We start from the raw sequence: 17,990 nt of genomic DNA on the forward strand, positions 1-17,990 counted from the left end.
GTCGCAGAGGACGTAAGTTTTGGCTCGTCGTGCAAGCCATCGGGCTTTGGCCCTGTCTGCAGGGAGCTCTCCCCGGATGAGGTAATCAAGGAGCGGGGCTCGCCAGTCCGTACACTGGTCGGCCTCGGGAGGCTCTGCTTCGATTTCCATGACTTCAGGATCGACTGCGGAGGTCTTGGCGGTAGAGGGGGCCTCGGGCCCTTCGACGGGCTTGACCGGTGAGCCATCTTCCGCCGCCGAGGTGCAGTCGATGGAAGGTTTGCGGAGGTCTTTGGCGAAGATGTTCGGGGGGACCGGGGCCCTCGCCGACGCCATCTTTGCCAGTTCATCCGCGGCCTCATTGTACTTTCACGCAACATGGTTGAGTTCGAGACCGTCGAACTTGTTCTCTAGGCAATGTACTATCGTGAAGTACGCCTTCATTTTGGGGTCATGGCAGCTTGACTCTTTCATCACCTGATCGACGACGAGCTACGAATCACCCCGTACGTCGAGACGTTGCACTCCAAGTTCGATGGCAATTTGCAGGCCGTTGACGAGGGCCTCGTATTCGGCCACGTTGTTGGAGGCGGCGAAGTGAAGCCAGATCATGTAGCGTATGTGTACTCCGAGGGGCGAGACTAGGAGCAGGCCCGCGCCAGCCCTAGTTTTCATCAGAGACCCGTCGAAGTACATGGTCCAGCATTCTGATTGGATCTGAGCGGGTGGTAGCTGTGTGTCGGTCCACTCGGCTACAAAGTCGGCCAGGACCTATGATTTGATCGCTTTCCGAGGTGCGAAAGACAAGGTTTCCCCCATGAGTTCGATAGCCCACTTGGCTATTCTACCCAAGGCCTCCCGGTTTTGGATTATCTCTCCCAGAGGAAAAGACGACACCACAGTCACCGGGTGGGACTCGAAGTAGTGACGCAGCTTGCGTCGAGCCAAGACTACGGCGTAAACCAGCTTCTGGATGTGGGGGTAACGCGTCTTAGTCTCGGAGAGCACTTCGCTGATGAAGTAGACAGGTCGTTGGATGGGTAGAGCATGTCCCTCCTCCTGCCTCTCGACTACTATGGCCGCGCTAACCACTTGGGTCGTCGCGGTGATGTAGAGTAAGAGGTGCTCGCCCTCGGTGGGCGGAACCAGGACGGGGGGGTTAGCGAGCAGTGCTTTGAGCCTGGCGAGGGCTTCCTCGGCCTCGGTGGTCCAAGAAAAGCGCTCGGACTTTCTCAAGAGGCGGTATAGGGGTAGGCCTTTTTCGCCGAGGCGCGAGATGAAGCGGCTTAGGGCCGCAAGGCATCCCATGACCCTCTGCATCCCTTTGAGGTCTCGGATCGGGCCCATGTTGGTCACGGTCGAGACCTTCTCCGGGTTGGCCTCGATACCATGTTCCGAGACTATGAATCCCAAGAGCATGCCTCGGGGAACCCCGAAGACACACTTCTTGGGGTTGAGCTTGATGCCCTTCTCTCTGAGACATGTGAAGGCAACCTCCAAGTCGCCGACGAGATCACCAGCCTTCCTGGACTTGACTACGATGTCATCCACGTAGGCCTCGACGGTTCGCCCGATGTGTTCGCCAAAGACTTGGATCATGCACCGCTGGTAAGTAGCCCCTACGTTTCTGAGGCCAAACGGCATGGTTATGTAGTAGTACATGCCGAATGGAGTGATGAAAGAAGTCGCGAGCTGGTCGGACTCTTTCATCTTGATTTGGTGGTAACCAGAATACGCATCAAGGAAGGAGAGGGTTTCGCATCCTGTAGTGGAGTCGATGATTTGATCAATTCGTGGTAGTGGGAATGGGACCTTCGGGCACGCTTTATTTAGACCAGTGTAGTCCATGCACATCCTCCACTTGCCACTTTTCTTCCTGACTAATATAGGGTTGGCCAACCACTCTGGATGGAATACTTCCTTGATGAACCCGGCTGCCATGAGCTTCTGCACTTCTTCGCCGATGGCCCTGTGCTTCTCCTCGTCGAACCGGCGCAGGCACTGCTTCGCCGGCCTAGAGCCCGCTCGGATATCTAAGGCGTGCTCGGTGACCTCCCTTGGTATGCCTAGCATGTCCGAGGGACTCCACGCGAACATATCGACGTTCGCACGGAGAAAGTCGACGAGCACGGCCTCCTATTTGCTGTCGAGGGTGGCGCTAATCTTCAGCCCTCGCCCGTTGGGGACGGTGGGATCGACAGGGACGAGCTTGATGGCCTCCGTGGGCTCGAAGGTCCCGACGCGCCGCTTGGCGTCGGGAACCTCGCTACCAAGCTGGTCGAGATTGGCGATGAGGGTCTTGGCCTCCACGATGGCCTCGGCGTACTCGATGCACTCGACGTCGCAGTCGTATGCATGTTCGTACGTGGACTTGACGGTGATGATGCCATTGGGGCCTGGCATCTTGAGCTTGAGGTAGGTGTAGTTGGGGACTGCCATGAACTTGGCGTAGCATGGGCGCCCCAAGATGGCGTGGTAAGCCCCCTTGAACCCAACCACCTCGAAGGTGAGGACCTCCTTGCGGTAGTTGGAGGGAGTGCCAAAGCAGACGGGTAAGTCGATGCGCCTGAGGGGTCGTGTGCACTTTCCTGGCACGACGCCGTGGAAGGGCGCGGAACCGCCTCGGAGCCATGACTGGTCGAGCTCCAGGAGCTCCAGAGTGTTGACGTAGAGGATGTTGAGGCCGCTGCCTCCGTCCATGAGCACTTTGGTAAGCCGGGTGTTGCCGATGATCGGGTCGACGACAAGCGGGTACTGCCCAGGGTTTGGAACATAATCGGGGTGGTCATCCCGATCAAAGGTGATTGCCTCCCGAGACCAATCGAGGTACTAGGGGGCAGCCACCTTGACCGAGAAGACCTCCCGGCGTTCCCTCTTTCGCTAGCGCACCGTGAGGCATGCCGAGGGTCCGCCAAAGATCATGAAGGCGTTGCGTACCTCGGGGAACCCATCATCTTTATCGCCGTCCCTCTCGCCGGCGCCCCTTTTCCTGGCGTCATCGTCGTCGGGGAGCCCAAGCCTGGCGTAGTAACGCCGGAGCATGGTGCACTCCTCGAGGGCATGCTTCACCGGACCTTGATGGTAAGGACAGGGCTTCTTAAGCATGTCGTCAAATAGCCCGGGGTCCCGGGGGCCTCGGGGATTCCTACGATCTACTGTGGCGACATGGCCGGCCTCGAGGACCTCCTGCTTCCCTGGGCGACCCTTCTTCTTTCTCTTGGGGACGCGGGTGGGCGAGGCCTCGGGGGCCTCGTCCTTCTGCTTCTCCTTGGCGTCGTTGTTGGGGAAGATAGCCCCAACCGCCTCTTCGCCCAAGGCGAAGTTGGTGGCGATGTCGAGGAGTGCGGCCGCTGTGGTTGGTACGTTCCGGCCTAATTCTCGAACCAGGTCTCGGCAGGAGGTGCCAGAGAGGAATGCTTGGACGATTTCCGAGTCACTGACGCGGGGCAACTCGGTACACTTCTTGGAGAAGCGCTGGATGAAATCTCGAAGAGATTCGTCCGGCTTCTGGCGGCAACCTTTGAGGTCCCAGGAGATCCCGGGGCGCACATAGGTGCCCTAGAAATTCTCGATGAAGACCCTCACCAAGTCGCGCCAGTCGTGGATCTGTGCGGGGGGAAGGTGTTTGAGCCAGGCTCGCGCTGAGTCTGACAAGAATAAAGGGAGGTTGCGGATGATGAGCAGGTCATCGTCCACACCACCTAGCTGACAAGCCAGGCGATAATCGGCTAGCCATAGCTCGGGGTTTGTCTCGCCGCTATACTTTGTGAGGTTGGCAGGTTGCCGGAACCGGGCTGGGAAGTGAGCGTTGTGGATGGCTCTGCTAAAGACCCGAGGGCCAGGTGGCTCAGGGAGAAGGACTGCGGTCCTCTTCGCTGTCATAGCGGCCGCCTCGGTGTGGGTGGTAGCCCCGGGTGGCTCCGTCGTCGTCGCGCCGCCGCTTGCCAACTACTTCATGGTCGCCTTGTGCCTCGCGTTGGTCTCCAGGTCGATCGCGCACCGAGGGGGCCCTGTTGGCCGTCGGCGCGCGAGCGGGCTCGGGACTGGACCGAGGCATCCTGGCCCCAGCGAGGTTGCGCCATGGGTTGCTCTGAAGTGCCTCCACGCCGGCGGGAGGCGGAACTTTCGGCCTGCTGCACCGCAGCGGTCTCGAGGAGGTCGCGGAGCTCTCCGCGGACCCGTCGCCCCTCGGTGGTGGAGGGCTCGGGCATTGCTCGGACCAGCATCGCAGCCGCTGCGACATTCTGGCTAGCGCGATTAAAGATCGGGGGTGGCTCTCCCCCCTTGTTGTCGTTGATGCGGTGAAGGACGTCGCGGGCCCTCCGTCGGGCTCCTCCGCCCTCACCGCGCCCTTGCTGCTCCTGCTCGAGAGTGTCCCGAAGCTGTTGCAGAAGGAGTCGGTCTTGTTCGACCTGGGCTTGAAGCTCGCGGAGCTACTCCAGGTCTGGGCGTCGATGCTCCCCGCAGACGGGATTCTCGTTCCGTGCTGCCGGGGCTTCGAGATGCGGAGGTGTGGCATCGCCCGCCCCTGCCTGGGGCGGGGAATGGTTGCCTGTCCTCTCGTCCTCTTTGCCCGCCCTTGGCATCCCGAGCCCGACGTGGAAGCACTCATGAGACGAATCGTAAGTCCCTTCGTCGTCGGAGTTGGAGTAGCCGAAGCAGTAGTCGCTTGCAGTCATGAAGCGGCGCATGGCTTCGAGGTCACAAAGACTGGAGAAGTCTGCCCTGGCCCACGCCTTGTCTTCTTCCGAGGAGTCGGCGTGGGCGTGTGCCGATGTTGCGGGGGAGAAGTCGAGGGCAAAACGTTGGTGGAGTCCTGAGGGCTCTGCGTGCTTGGAAGCGTAGGCGGAAGCGAAGGCGGCGGCGGCGTTTATCAACCCGAAGGGGTACGGGGATGGTGCCATTGCCGGGCGCCGCTCCGCCGGGGCTTGCCCCTTAGGAGGTGGCGGGACAGAACTTGATGACGAGGCATTGCCGTGCGTCGCCGGAATCTTTTCCTTGCCCAAGCTCAGGTTAGATAAGTCCCCGACCAGGGACTCTGTACCAACAGCCGGGCAAGGGATACCGGCGGAGCGTGGAGCGTTGCCCTGAGCTTGCGTGGTGTCGGGGCGGTCCCGCTCGCGTCGCGCCTGGCGAGTGCTACGGGAGCCACGGCCCGGACGCTGCCTGTGCCTGGGCTAGCGGGTCTGTGGTAACGTCGTCGGGCAGTGGAGCTCGGGGTGTGAGGAGTACCATATCGTATCCACATCCTAGAGACATGAACTCTAGGCTCCCGAACCATACCACCGTGCCGAGACGCAACGGTCGTACGGGGTCTGCCATCCGGAACTTGCTGGGACGATGAAGCTAACACGCAGCGAGCCCCTACCTGGCGCGCTAACTGTCGGCGTTTCGGACCGGGGGGGTCCTTAACCAACGAGTGAATTTGTGCTACGTGCCCCTAATCTCCGATGGTGATGCAAAGAGACACAAGGTTTATACTGGTTGAGGCAATCGACGCCCTACGTCCAATCTGAGAGATCAATCTTGTATTCCTTGCACCGGAGTGCTCGTAGTAGGGGGTTACAAGCTAGGTGAGAGAGGGAGCTAGCCCCAGGTCTCGGCGGGGGTGGTGCGGGCTGCTTGAGGCGTTGTTCTCAAGCAGCGTAGAAGTGTGCGGTTCTATTGGTGAGTTCCTCTTTCTGCTCGTTCTTCTCCTCCCCCTAGAAATGGCCCTGGTCCCTCCCTTTTATACTCTAAGGGAGAACCAGGAACGTACATATGTTGCTACATAGCGTTCTATGAATGAGGATGGCGTGTCCGAGCCCTACAGCCGGCCACTGTTGTGGTATGGTCGATGGAGTGGCTCCAGTCCTTTCGTGCAGAAGTGACGCGCCGATCATACTTGATCTTGTGCGTCGTGGGGCTCCAGTACAGCTTGAGGCAGGACATGGCGGGTGACGTGCCGGTCATCGTGCGATGACGTCGTAGGGAGCCGAGGCTCTGCAGATGCCGAGGCCGAGCCATCGTGGGGGGCTCGGCGGACATGGATCCTCAGGCTGCCGAGCCCCTGAAGCAAACTGCCGAGGCTTTGGAGGGAATTATTGGTCCTGGGTACTGATTCCGAGGCCACAGTATCCCGGACGTGGCTCCCCACGCCGCGTTGTTCTCGGAGCAGGAGTTGGCAGCACAGTGAGGCATGGGCGTCAACCATGTGCATAGCAGGTGGGCATAGTGGCGGGTAACCCCTGCCCAGTTCTGCCTCCCGTCCCGTCGGCCATTCCGCTGTACTGTGCTAAGCATGCGGCCGATGTCAGTGGCAGCAGTTGGCTGAGTTAATGCGACGCGACGTTTTGTCAGAGGGACAGGTGAAGGAAGAGGCAGCGGAGTGTTGTCGAGCCCGCCTCGCGTGAGGCGGAGGGTCGGTGACCCGGCTGAGGCCTGCGATGAGAGGGGGTCGGCCGAGGCCTTCGGTGGGGGGTCGCCCGAGGCCAGCGATGAGGGGGCCTCGGGCGAGTCGGAGAGTCAGCCGAGGCCAGCGGTTGTTAGCTGGTTTCGATCTTTACGAAGTCTAAGCAGTCGTTTTTTGGTTCTTGCTTAGGGTACCCCTTCTCACGGTATCCGACAGTACTCATCGAAGGTGTGCTGGTCGTGTGGAGGACCCGCAAGGACCGCATGTGGTACCCTGGTCTGCCACAAATGGATGTACGAGCTGTGTGTCACGCGCCAATTCTTGGTCTTGTACCTCTTCCTGTGGTCAAACCTGCAACAAAATGATATTAGTTGTACCAAACACACCTCTGAATTGTAGCATTGTTATTAATCGATAACGCACCCATGCAATACTTGATTGGTGGAGTAAAGCGGTGGTGGGCAGCCTGTCATTCTTTCAAACTGTCTGTAGACCCGGATGGGCAAGTGAATCTCGACCACATGGAAGAAAATAAGAGGGACGTCATAGCGATACTCATGTGACTCGTCCCTAGTGACAGGACTCAGATAGTCCTGGAGCTCTGGAGAATCCCAAGGACACCAAAACACCTGAAATTTCGTAATTGTGTTAGGTTGTGATATAGTGTACATCGAAGAAGACACTGATACGATAGTATAGAGAGCGTAACCTGGTGCTGTGTGAGGACAGTCGAGACCGTTCGTATACTCCCTGTACTTGCGCCACGCATTCCCTCTAACTAACTGTGCTTCCGTCTAGATATACAGAGCTAGTAGGGAGTGTATCATGTCTGTTCCATTGCTGCATTGAACACGATAATAAATTAGCAACAAATAATCTCATCATATCTAGCTTCCTGGAAGAATATAATGAACCGAAGTACTTACTGGTAAACCATTATTAAGGGGCCTCCCAACGGGCAATCGTTCCCAACACCAAACCTGGAGTAGGTAGGAGCAACCCCCAAGGTTCGCATGTCCTGAGGTGCGACGGCAGGCAACGCATAGCTGTCGATACGTCCATGCCAGGACTGTGCTGCCCTAGCTGTACCCTGCTATGTTCTCCCATGGCTGGCGAAGTATGTCAAGGAAGATCCAGCTGATGGTGTTGCCCGAGACGTCTGGGAAGAGGAAAGCACCAATAAAGTGCCAGAGCCACACTCGAGCGAACCTGTCGATCTGTGCCTCCTCAGCTTGTGGGTCCAAGTACTCAAAGCGCTCTATGATCCAGGACGACGAAACACCAAAACTTTTCCTGTAATTGATCAAAGAAAATGAGACCTGATGCCAGCTGTAAAGGAATGCAAGTATTAAATAGGCTTGAATTACTCACTTATTTTTCTTGGAAGCATCGTCGTCCGGTGGAAGAAAACCAGTAAACTGAGCCACCAGCTCCCTACAGTGATCGTTGTCAACTATCCCTGTCACTGGAAGTCCCCCCAACCGAAGGCCTAAAATAGCCTTGATGTCCTGCAACGTCAAGGTCATCTCGCCACAAGGTAGGTGGAACGTGTGGGTCTCAGGTCTCCACCTGTTATAAGAATAGAACGACTGTTAGTTGCCTCCAATTTGTTACAAGAAAGTTTACGTACAAAGAATGCACTCGCACATGTCCACAGCTGCAGTAAGTAGTGCTGGATCAAGGGGCGGAAGATCGTGGTTGACAACACGGATAAGCTCGAGGAAGCGGGCACGCCGTATGTACGGCGTATAGCGCTCGTCCCACTGATGCGCCCTAGTGTGAGTGCGGGGCCTCAAAGGAGGCAAGGACACCTCTGCGTCGTTGTCACTCAAGATGTGTGCTCGGTGCTGGATCGTCGTACTCCACCTCCAGACTGGGATACAACGGGTGATGCGTGGAAGGGGCCATCCTATTACAAATTGATAAACAAAGCGTTAGAGTATTCAAATTAACAAAATTCAAGTTAACATTAGTAAGTTCACAAACAAATCACAAACAAATTCACTAACCTAACTAGCCTAAATCTCTAAACCCAAAATCCTAACTATACTAGATAACAAATACATAATCAATCCATATAAAACTTTGGTTCTAAAATTACAAGTAATCTCCCAGTCTCAAAATAAATACACATCTTGCTTCTCGAGTAGTCAAATATGTTTAAGTTTGATCCAAACTAAATAAACGGTATCAATATTTCTATCTCCTAATAAGTTTATTACGAAAGTATAATAGTACATATTATGTTTTATAAATATTAGTACGCTATTATATAAATTTGGTCAAAGACACTAATAGTAGATACAAAAAATACTAACTATACTACATAATAATAAAAAAATATGAAATCGAGAGGGAGGTACCTTAGGAGCGGGCGGTCTTGACGCGCCGGCGTTCGTGGCGTGGCCGGCTAGGGCGCTGCGCAGCAAGAGTGGCCGGGCGCGGCGTGGGCGAGCGGCCGAGGACAGGCCATGTGGGCGCGGCCGGGGCGAGGCGAGGCCGGGCGGGCGCGTGCGCGGCGTGGATGGGCGGGCGCGGGCGCGTGCGGTCGCAGGCAGGGCGCTAGCGGCGGTTGGCGGCGGCGGCGGCGGCGGCGTTCGGGCGTCAGGCGGGCGGGCAGGGCAGGCGTGCGTGCGGGCGGCCGGGCTCGCGCGCGGGGTATATATCTGCTCCTGCTGCGTGGCGCGGCAGGACCCGCCACGTCAGCGGCCCCCTGGCCGATCCACGCCACGTCAGCCCTGTGCCGCGCCACCATGCATGGCGCGGCACATGCATTTGGCCGCGCTAGGGCAATAGGCGCGGTCAAAAGTGTTAGTTAAAAAAACGACAGTGTTAGATTTAAAATTATATTCAAAAAAGAATTAAAATAAAAAAAAATCGATAAAATTAGGGTTTAATTACCTCCGGAACATGGACAAGTAAGCTTTGCAAATTTCCTTTTTTTTTCCTTTTGTTGCTTTTCATACATATTTTCATTCATTCGCACACCGGTACAATCATAGGGCTGAATGGCAACTACCAATCCGTCAAAACGGCTGCTATCATGAACAGCTTAGCTGGTGACCAGTCACCACTGCCACTGCGGGTGGTAGTGGTAGTAATTGGGGTACCACCAGTCGTACGGCAGCGGCACGACCTCGGGCTTCTTCTCCTCCGGCTTCTTCTCCTTGGGCTTCACCACCTCCACCTTGACGATGTCGGCGCGGCCGATCTTCTTGCGCAGGCAGTTGACGAGGCAGACGGTGTCGATGCCGTCGCCCTCCACCTCCAGCTGGTCCTTGCCGTCGCCGGTGATTCCCATCTTGCTCACCCCATCTGCTTTGGCTGCCAGCACCATGGCCTTGGACCGGCACTTGTCGCTTGCCATGCTCAGCCTGATCACGATCTTTTGCTGTAGCAACGACAACACCAGATTGATGAGTCGGATGCATGATGGGGGACACGAACAGCGAATTCGAGGAGCTGAAAGATTATTCAGACAGGCTGTTCTTTCAGACAGTTAATTACCTTCATCGCGCTGCTGCTGATCTACGCGCCAGCCGCTGAGGATAACGATAAGATGTGGGGAACGACAAGTCGTCTGAGCAGTAGAGGCTGAACGGACGGGACGGGATGGCCGCGCCGAATTCCGATGGACCGATGCTCTGCACTCTGCAGGAGCAATCGGCAGCTGCCTTGTGATGGAGCAACTGCAAGAGGTGCGCGCGCGGCATTTATAGACGGGGGCGAGCAGCAACAGCCAACAGGCAAGAGGTGAAGGCGGATGATCCTTCGCCGGAACGGTCTTTGGCTCCCAAGCAGGCAAGGACACGACGACGACTGACTTAGCAGCATTACTGTACGCGTCAGTCATCAGTCATCACCTACCGAGCTAGGGAGTCAGAGACGGGTCCGTCCGTTCCTCATCGAAAGGGACGGCGTCTTCCTGGAAAAAAAATAGTCCTAGTATAATGACTTGACGAGAGACCAGAGACAAAGGCAGTTGGTTTTGGGTGACGCGCTCGCTGCGTCGCCTTCTCTGCCCGGAGCTCTGAGCTCCTCCAATCCAAAGCCGCGGTCGCGGCAACGCAGATTTTATAAAAGGATATACAGCTTTTTTTGTCAAAAACGCAGGAGCTGCGCTTTATTATATTAAGAAGAAAAAAGAAAAGAAAATACAGCTAGCGTTTGGTATCGTTGGCAATCAGGGTGGTACGGTGCGAATGTGAACACGCAGAGTCAACGGGCAGTCTTTCCCCACACAAAAAATACTCGTACAAACATGAGCCCAGCCATCACTCCTACGCGGTCCTCTTCCAAGGTCTCTCAACCCCACCTTTGCTTTCACTCCTAAGTACTGTACGTCAATACGTCCGCCCTTAGATCAATTTCACAGGTCTCTTGCCTTATCTTCTCACTTTCACTCTTATAAAACCTAGACTGTCCTTCACTCCTATGGGTACACCATCCATGCAGGAACCAATCCACAAAGAAATTAGTAGATAGAACTAGGAGAGAGTACTTGACGACACAGTAACAAAGAAAAGAAAGATTCAGAGAAGTGACAACTGAAACCTTGCTGAAGTATGTGCTTGATCTGTTTTTGTTACTGACCACCTGCAAGCAGAACTGAAACAAGGCAAGAGCTGCTCAATGATTAAAATCAATCCTGAACTCCAATAGGGAGCTGGGAGCAACAAGATAAACTAACGCGTACACAAAAGTTCAGTCAGAGATAACTATCGAACTGAACTAAAAATTGATGCCAATCGGCTCTTATAGATTACCATGACGTTTCAGAAACAGCACAGGAAGCAGTGTTTTAGAAACAACACAGGAAGCAGGCTGAGCACAGGGCAGCTCCAAAAATTCACGAAAAACAAATCACATCAAGTTGGATTAGAGTGCGAATTTAACCACGGCATCACCAACTCATAGTAAATCCAAATTAGCAAACAGGTCCCGAAAAGATTGGAATTTTCCTAGCCAGAAAAAAAAGATCGGAATTTCAGCACTAATTTCGCAAGTGGACCCAGATTATACCACCATGCAAGTTTAGGGAATCCACATAAATTTTGCTCTTGATTTTTTATATATTTTTTTGTCAAATTTGGAATAATTTGACTCCGGGTAACTCAAAAAAATTTATATTACAGGACATGGAGTAGATAGTAAGATGATATAGCATGTAGGCATATGTAGCCACTCCTTCCACAAATGTAAGTATTTCTGAGTTTGTCGTAAGTCAAACTATCCTAATTTGACAAAGTTTATACAAAAATACAATAGGGCGTACCCAGTGCAGAGAGCTCCCGCTCTGTGCGGGGTCTGGGAGGAAGGGTGTCAGTGGCAAGCCTTACCCTCGCCTGTGCAATGCGAGGAGACCGCGGCTCGAACCCGGGACCTTCCCGTCACAGACGGTAAGACTCTACCGCTTGCACCAGGCCCGCCCTTTTATACAAAAATACAATAATACTTGAGAATTCAAATGAGCATCATTCCCCTCTTATATGAAATATCCTTTCATAGTTTACTTCTAGGATGTGTGGTAGGTGTCAATGCTTTCGTTTATGAATTTGGTCAAATTTAGCATATTTTAACTTAAAACAAATTCAGAAATACTTATATATAGTAGTGATCTAAATTTCGTGATCACTGAAGAAGCCACAGCAAACCAGAACACTTTGTGCACATGCGCACAGCACGATTCACGGAGAGAAGCTAGCCGGTGTGGCAAAAGTTCAGAACCAAAATCGTCACAAACATATTAATAAGCATATATATACGCCGGGCAAAATCCATCTTAAGTAGTAGTACGTAGTTTCACATGATGTGGCAGCCTTGTGGCTGTTGTTCCTCGCATAGAAACGACACGGCGCAGACCCAGGGTGGGTCCCACCTACGTAGCAACCGGCTTACGTTTTCGTCCTCGCTTCGCGTAAAACGGTTAACCGAAGGTTACTACGTGTCATTGGCCTGGCTATTTAAGCTGGTTCCATGATGCTACAGTATCGCATCACTTGTCGCTACAGTACTTCGGAATTCGGCCCGGCCGCGGGGTCTCACATACACCCATCCTTAAAGACTCGACGTCCTCGTCGAGGGCCGAACCAACCAACTGATGAGGACATCGCCACGCTGGACACACCGACGCCATGGTCTTCTCCAAGTTGCAATTCGTTTCCAACTCAGCTGCCACGTCGTCCTCGGATTTAGCAGACACGTCGTTACTGTTTCGGTCATAACTTCCTCATACGACATCGAAACGGGCCGTTCTTGGATGCGTTGGAAAGGGGACGACGATGCCGTCGTTTTGGATCTGGTCCCAGCTCCAGAAGGTCCGTGGATCATTCTGTGTGACCACGGCAAGGTGCTGCGTCACCTATTTGGGCCAACTTGGCCATGTATCGTGTCGGGCCTTAAGCCCAAGTTGTGGGCGCCCAACCCCTGGCCGTCCCCAACTCTAGGTCGAGTCTTAGACTATAAACACAGCCGCCACCGCTGCTACACAATTGGGTTTTGTTTAGAGTTTAGTTTTCCCTCGAGAAACTGAATCGTTCATTATAACTGTGGTGACAAATCCTTTTACAGTGATCCAGGGCCCCCGTTCTTGATCTCCTCCACTGTGTCGATTAGTCCTTTGGAACCGAGTTCTTGAACCCTCTATTCATATTCGCGTCATTCATATTTGCAATTTCAGATTGCGTGTTTTACCTTCTTGCTTGTGCTCTTCGATTCGCTTGCAGGAAAAGCCTTCTTGGCGAGGTCAATCAAGTTGTGCTTGGTTGATAACCAACGGAGCAGTGGCGTAACGGTTGCAGGGTTCGAATCGTGTCTGATTTGAAGCCGGATCGCCAACGTCGAGATCTCCACAAATCGAACTTACCGGCTACCTCTCGGAAGATCGGGCCTGTATTCATCAATTGGTATCAGATATTTCAGGTTTACCGCGAGGTATAATCTCGTTTGCCTTAGATTCATATTTGTTCATTACCTAGAGTCCACAAAAAGCCCAAAAATATTTCAATTTCCGCTGTCCTATCGCCCTTTGTGCCTTTGCAATTTCGTTTCAGATTCGTGTTGTTGAGTTTGTGTCCGTGGTCGAGTCTTGTTGCTGGTTTAGGATTGTGTTCGTGGTCGTAGTTCAATCGCCCGTTGCTGTGATTTTGTTTTCCGCCGCTATCCCATCCACCGTTCCCAAACAACAAGTCGAAGCCACCACATTACTCGACTTGCCCCGTTAGCCGCCTTGTGTAACTTCTCGCCGCCGCGCAAACCCTAGATAGGTTGCCAGCCGCTCTTATTTTGCCTGCATCGCAGCCCTCCTTACATCATCAGGCGAATACCTACTGCTGTGATCGGTGTTAGAGTTTAGGGACGCTTTGCCCTAACTGCCGCCGCCGTGCTGTGCCTCCCGGAAAACATACCTTGAGATACCTTCGGTAAAACAGGCATAACTTTTCGCTCGTTTATCAGAAAAATCTGAAATTTTTTGTGCAGCTTCTTGACACCATTTGGACCCGACCCAAACTTGGCTTCGCCCTGTTTGGTTTCATCAGAATTGCCAAAAAAATTCGGGAAAATATAGAAAAAAAAATTGTCAAAGTTTTTGCACGCTTTTCAGAGAACGTGCTGAATTTCTGTAGACCACATCCCACCTCAGTTGTAGGTGCCAATTTTTGTGGTTGCATCTTTTGTGATCCTTGTTCAGAGAAAAATATAAAAAAAATAGTAAAAAAAAAAGTTTGTTTCCTACTAGTGCCTTTTGGGAAAATCCGGGAAAAATTCAGGAAAAAGGAGAAATCTGGGCTATTTGCTTGTTCTGTGAGTTCTTTCGATCGTTCTTTGTTTTCACCTTGTTGCGCTACGTCTCGACACGTCTTAGCCAGCAACTGTGATTTGTACTTTGGATCCAGATTGAACAATCGCTACTCTGCACTCGTTTGTACGCAGGTTATATATATATATATATATATATATATATATATATATATATATATATATATATATATATATATATATATGTGTGTGTGTGTGTGTGTGTGGTAGCTCTATCTATTTCTATACCTCTATCTTTTTTTTTTTGGTAGTCTCCGATTAATATCCGCTCAAGTGATTTTCAATAAAAACAAAAACAAATAATAGATACAATATTATTGGCGTTTGAACCATTGACTTTTCTCTAAGAAATAAAGATTTTTACTGCCATGTTGTTAACGTAATTTTGATTATAAACATATTCTTGCTAAAACCTGAATTAGCTAATGGTTTAACTAATTAAAACGTGAACTGAAATCTTGAGCAGAATGTTGTCTAATGCCATCTAAATAAATGTAACAAGAGAAGTCTTTTATCATAATCATTAGTGGACATACTAATTCTTGACACGTCGACAACTAACTCCTTATTGACTTTAATCAGATATTAAAGTATAGATTTTTATAGGAGTCCTCAAAGGTAACGAAACTCGATATTTAATGAGAGCAACACATGATAGAATGAAAATTAAAGTTTTTTTCTTCCATCGCAACGCACGGGCATGTTTGCTAGTTTACAAAAAGAGGCAAAATTTCAGCGGCCCATTTTTTGGTATGGCATTTTTGGTCGTTTTTCCTAACTAGGTAGCGTGTCCGTGCGTTGCTACGGAATAACTAACAATTTATACTAAAAATACACGGTTCGCACAATAAGATAACAATACTATAAAAATTAAATATCAACATTAAAGTTACGGTTAATCCAAAAAGCAAAGTTTGTGAAATTAACAGTCACGGAGAGCGCGGCGTCACAGGCTTACAAACTCTACTTTATAGACATTTCCGTGATGCGCCAAAGATAATGTTTTATATAGGCAGAAAGAAATATCCGATATCCATTTCTTTCGTGCGCCAATAAATCCATGAATAAGTTTTGCCGTATCTCCCTACCATCCTGTACACATGCTCGAGTATACATGTCAATATTAGTGCCTGTCGCATGGGTAATATTGCGTCTCTTGAAAAATCTTCCACAAAAACTTAAAACAAAGTGTTATACTCACCGTATAAATATATGTGGATTTTGGTCTATTCCTCGTAGATATATACTGTAGAATAAGATATCCACTTAAGTGTTTGTGGCAAGATTCACGATCAGCGATATATAGAACTCAGAGTACTCGTGCCTAATCCTACAGTCGTCGCTACAAAAGACAGCGCAGCCGCCGGTCCATCCTTCCGCCACACCACAGCCGCTGCCCTTGCATCCTACCTTCGGCGGTGGCACCGGCACCGGGTCCATCGTTCCGTTCACCCTCCATAACACCTCCCAAACTGCGTCGACATCTTGCTCACGGTACCTCATGCACTCCCGGTTGGTCCTGCTAGCCTCCAGCTTGCACCCGTGGGCGACGTCCTCGCCCTCCACCTTCCTGATGTACTGCTCAGCCTCGTTGTCCCCATAGAGGAGGACGCCGAGCATGTAGGCCGCCACCTTGTGGTCAGCGGCGGCCGCCTGTCTAAGGCAGGCAGTGCCGACGGGGTCCGTGCGGCCTTGTGTGAAGACAAGCCTGAGACCGAGCACGAAGCAGGCCTCCGGGTTGCCGGCGGCAGCCAGTTTATCGATGAGGGCGAGGTAGCGGTTGGGGTCTTACCACCTCATGGATTCCTCCCTCTCTAGCGCTACGTGGCTCCTCATGATGCGCTCCATGCACGCCATGTGCATAGTCTGGCAACTGCAAAGACACACGCACAATACAGGTAGACAAATTAAATGTGTAAGTAATGCGACTCATGCGTGGGTGGACTGCGGATACGTACGTGCCATGGAGGCTACAGAGGTCCTCCATCGGGTGTGGCGAGGTTGCGGCGACAAGCCCGGCGATCTCGATGACTATTTCGTACGGGAGCGCCAGTAGCGTCCGCCGCGCCACCCGTGAGGAACCGCTCCGGACGAAATTCGTCAGGGTCTGTCCATACCTTGTTGTTCCTCCCGATCTTGTGTATGTCCGTTATGATGCTCGTTGGCATGCTGTCGGTGGATGCCGGTGTTCGAGCGATCGCCGCTCCCATGGCACTGACATCGCGTTAGTGAGATACTATTTGTGCAATATTTAATTGAATAAAAAATGTATTGTATGCATTAGTAATGTTCTGTTACCTTGCCTATGGCGTTAGAACCTCCTTAAATACAATATTCTTTGTGAAAGTTCCATCCACTATTGGGTCTTCTTATCCTTATCTTTTTTATTTGACGCATTCTTATTTTTTTCCCTCGACATTCTTTTTAGCATTTTTCTTCTCCATCTTTTTGGCTTCCTCCTCCTGTGCATCTGCATCAGGCAGGAGAGCAAGGATCTTAATATTCGTTCTTGATGTGGCTCTAGACATCGCAACGTACAATTGACCGTGAGAGAACACCAGTGCGGGCAGGTACACACCCGCGTTCAGGATAGTTTGGCCCTGTGACTTGTTGACCGTCATGGCAAAGCTCAACCTGATAGGAAACTGCTTCCTCTTAAACTGGAATAGGAACATCTTGTCATCGAACGGGCATAGCGGTATTCGAGGAAGGAATACCCGCTTCCCAGCATGTTGCCCCACCACGATTTCCGCATCGATTGTATTTCTTCGGAACCCCCACACCACCTGCCTTGTACCATTGCATAGTCCATTGGTAGGGTCAATATTCCTAAGCAATATGACAGGACACCCAAGCTTGAGCTTCAAGACATGTGGAGGCAGCTCGTTGGGGGTCAGACTGTTAAGGAACTCCGATGGATAGTAGTTATGTGGATCATCTACCGCAGAGTCAAAAATATGATACACCGTCTCGCCACCCTGGAACATATCAATCATTTTCATATTGATCATGTCAACCCAATCGTTACGTGTAGATAAAATTGCTCTGGTGGTGATGTAGTCTTTGTCCGCCATGTTTGCATTTAGATCTGGAAAGATGATGCCGATCAATCTATGAAGATCTTTCTCGACATCGCTAGAGTACGGGACACAGATCTCATCTAAAATACATACATTGCCATCTTCGTTAACCTCTTCCGTTCCACCACCAATGCGTAATAGATAATCTACAAACCATGGGTCACTCTGAGCCCTCATGTTGCGGACGAGCTTTAGGTGGCGCATGGATTCCCAAAGATACGACCTTTGTAGAGAAGCACCGACTATTTGAGCCCTGGATCCTTTCCGCACAACAGGGAGGACCTGTCTGAAATACCCCCAAGGACAACAGTCTTCCCACCAAATGGTTGGTCTGATTGGCACATTGTATCCCATAGGCTGTTGTTTAGTGCTTCTACATTTTGCCTCTTTGTCATAGATGCCTCGTCCCAAATTATGAGAGCTGCTTGCTGTAGCAACTTAGCGGTACCACTCTATTTTGTGAAGCTACAATAACCACCCTCTTCAACAGTGAGGGGTATCTTAAAACGTGAGTGGGCCATCCTCCCGCCAGGCATTATGGATGCTGCGACTCTAGATGTCGCTGTAGCCACGGCAAGCTTGTCCTGGCTACGTAGTTTTGCGAGAAGTGACCTATACAAAAAGGTCTTTCCTGTCCCGCCAGGTCCATCCACAAAGAACAACCCACCTTGTTTGCTGTAGATAGTGGCCATTATCTCATCGTAGGCAGACCTTTGCTTGAC

General features: G+C 51.7%; 1 protein-coding gene across 1 annotated transcript; it reads right to left on the reverse strand.

The window, feature by feature from the left end:
• Window positions 1–9,294: 9,294 nt before the first annotated feature.
• On the reverse strand, window positions 9,295–10,099 carry LOC136494578 (heavy metal-associated isoprenylated plant protein 16-like). Its single transcript, XM_066490728.1, has 2 exons — window positions 9,878–10,099; window positions 9,295–9,761 (listed from the first exon to the last, which is right to left on the reverse strand). Exons 1-2 carry the CDS (start codon window positions 9,881–9,883, stop codon window positions 9,438–9,440), a joined length of 330 nt encoding a protein of 109 aa, XP_066346825.1. The 5' UTR covers window positions 9,884–10,099; the 3' UTR covers window positions 9,295–9,437.
• Window positions 10,100–17,990: the final 7,891 nt, after the last annotated feature.

This window comes from Miscanthus floridulus, chromosome 11, assembly GCF_019320115.1.
Source record: "Miscanthus floridulus cultivar M001 chromosome 11, ASM1932011v1, whole genome shotgun sequence".
NCBI lineage: Eukaryota > Viridiplantae > Streptophyta > Magnoliopsida > Poales > Poaceae > Miscanthus > Miscanthus floridulus.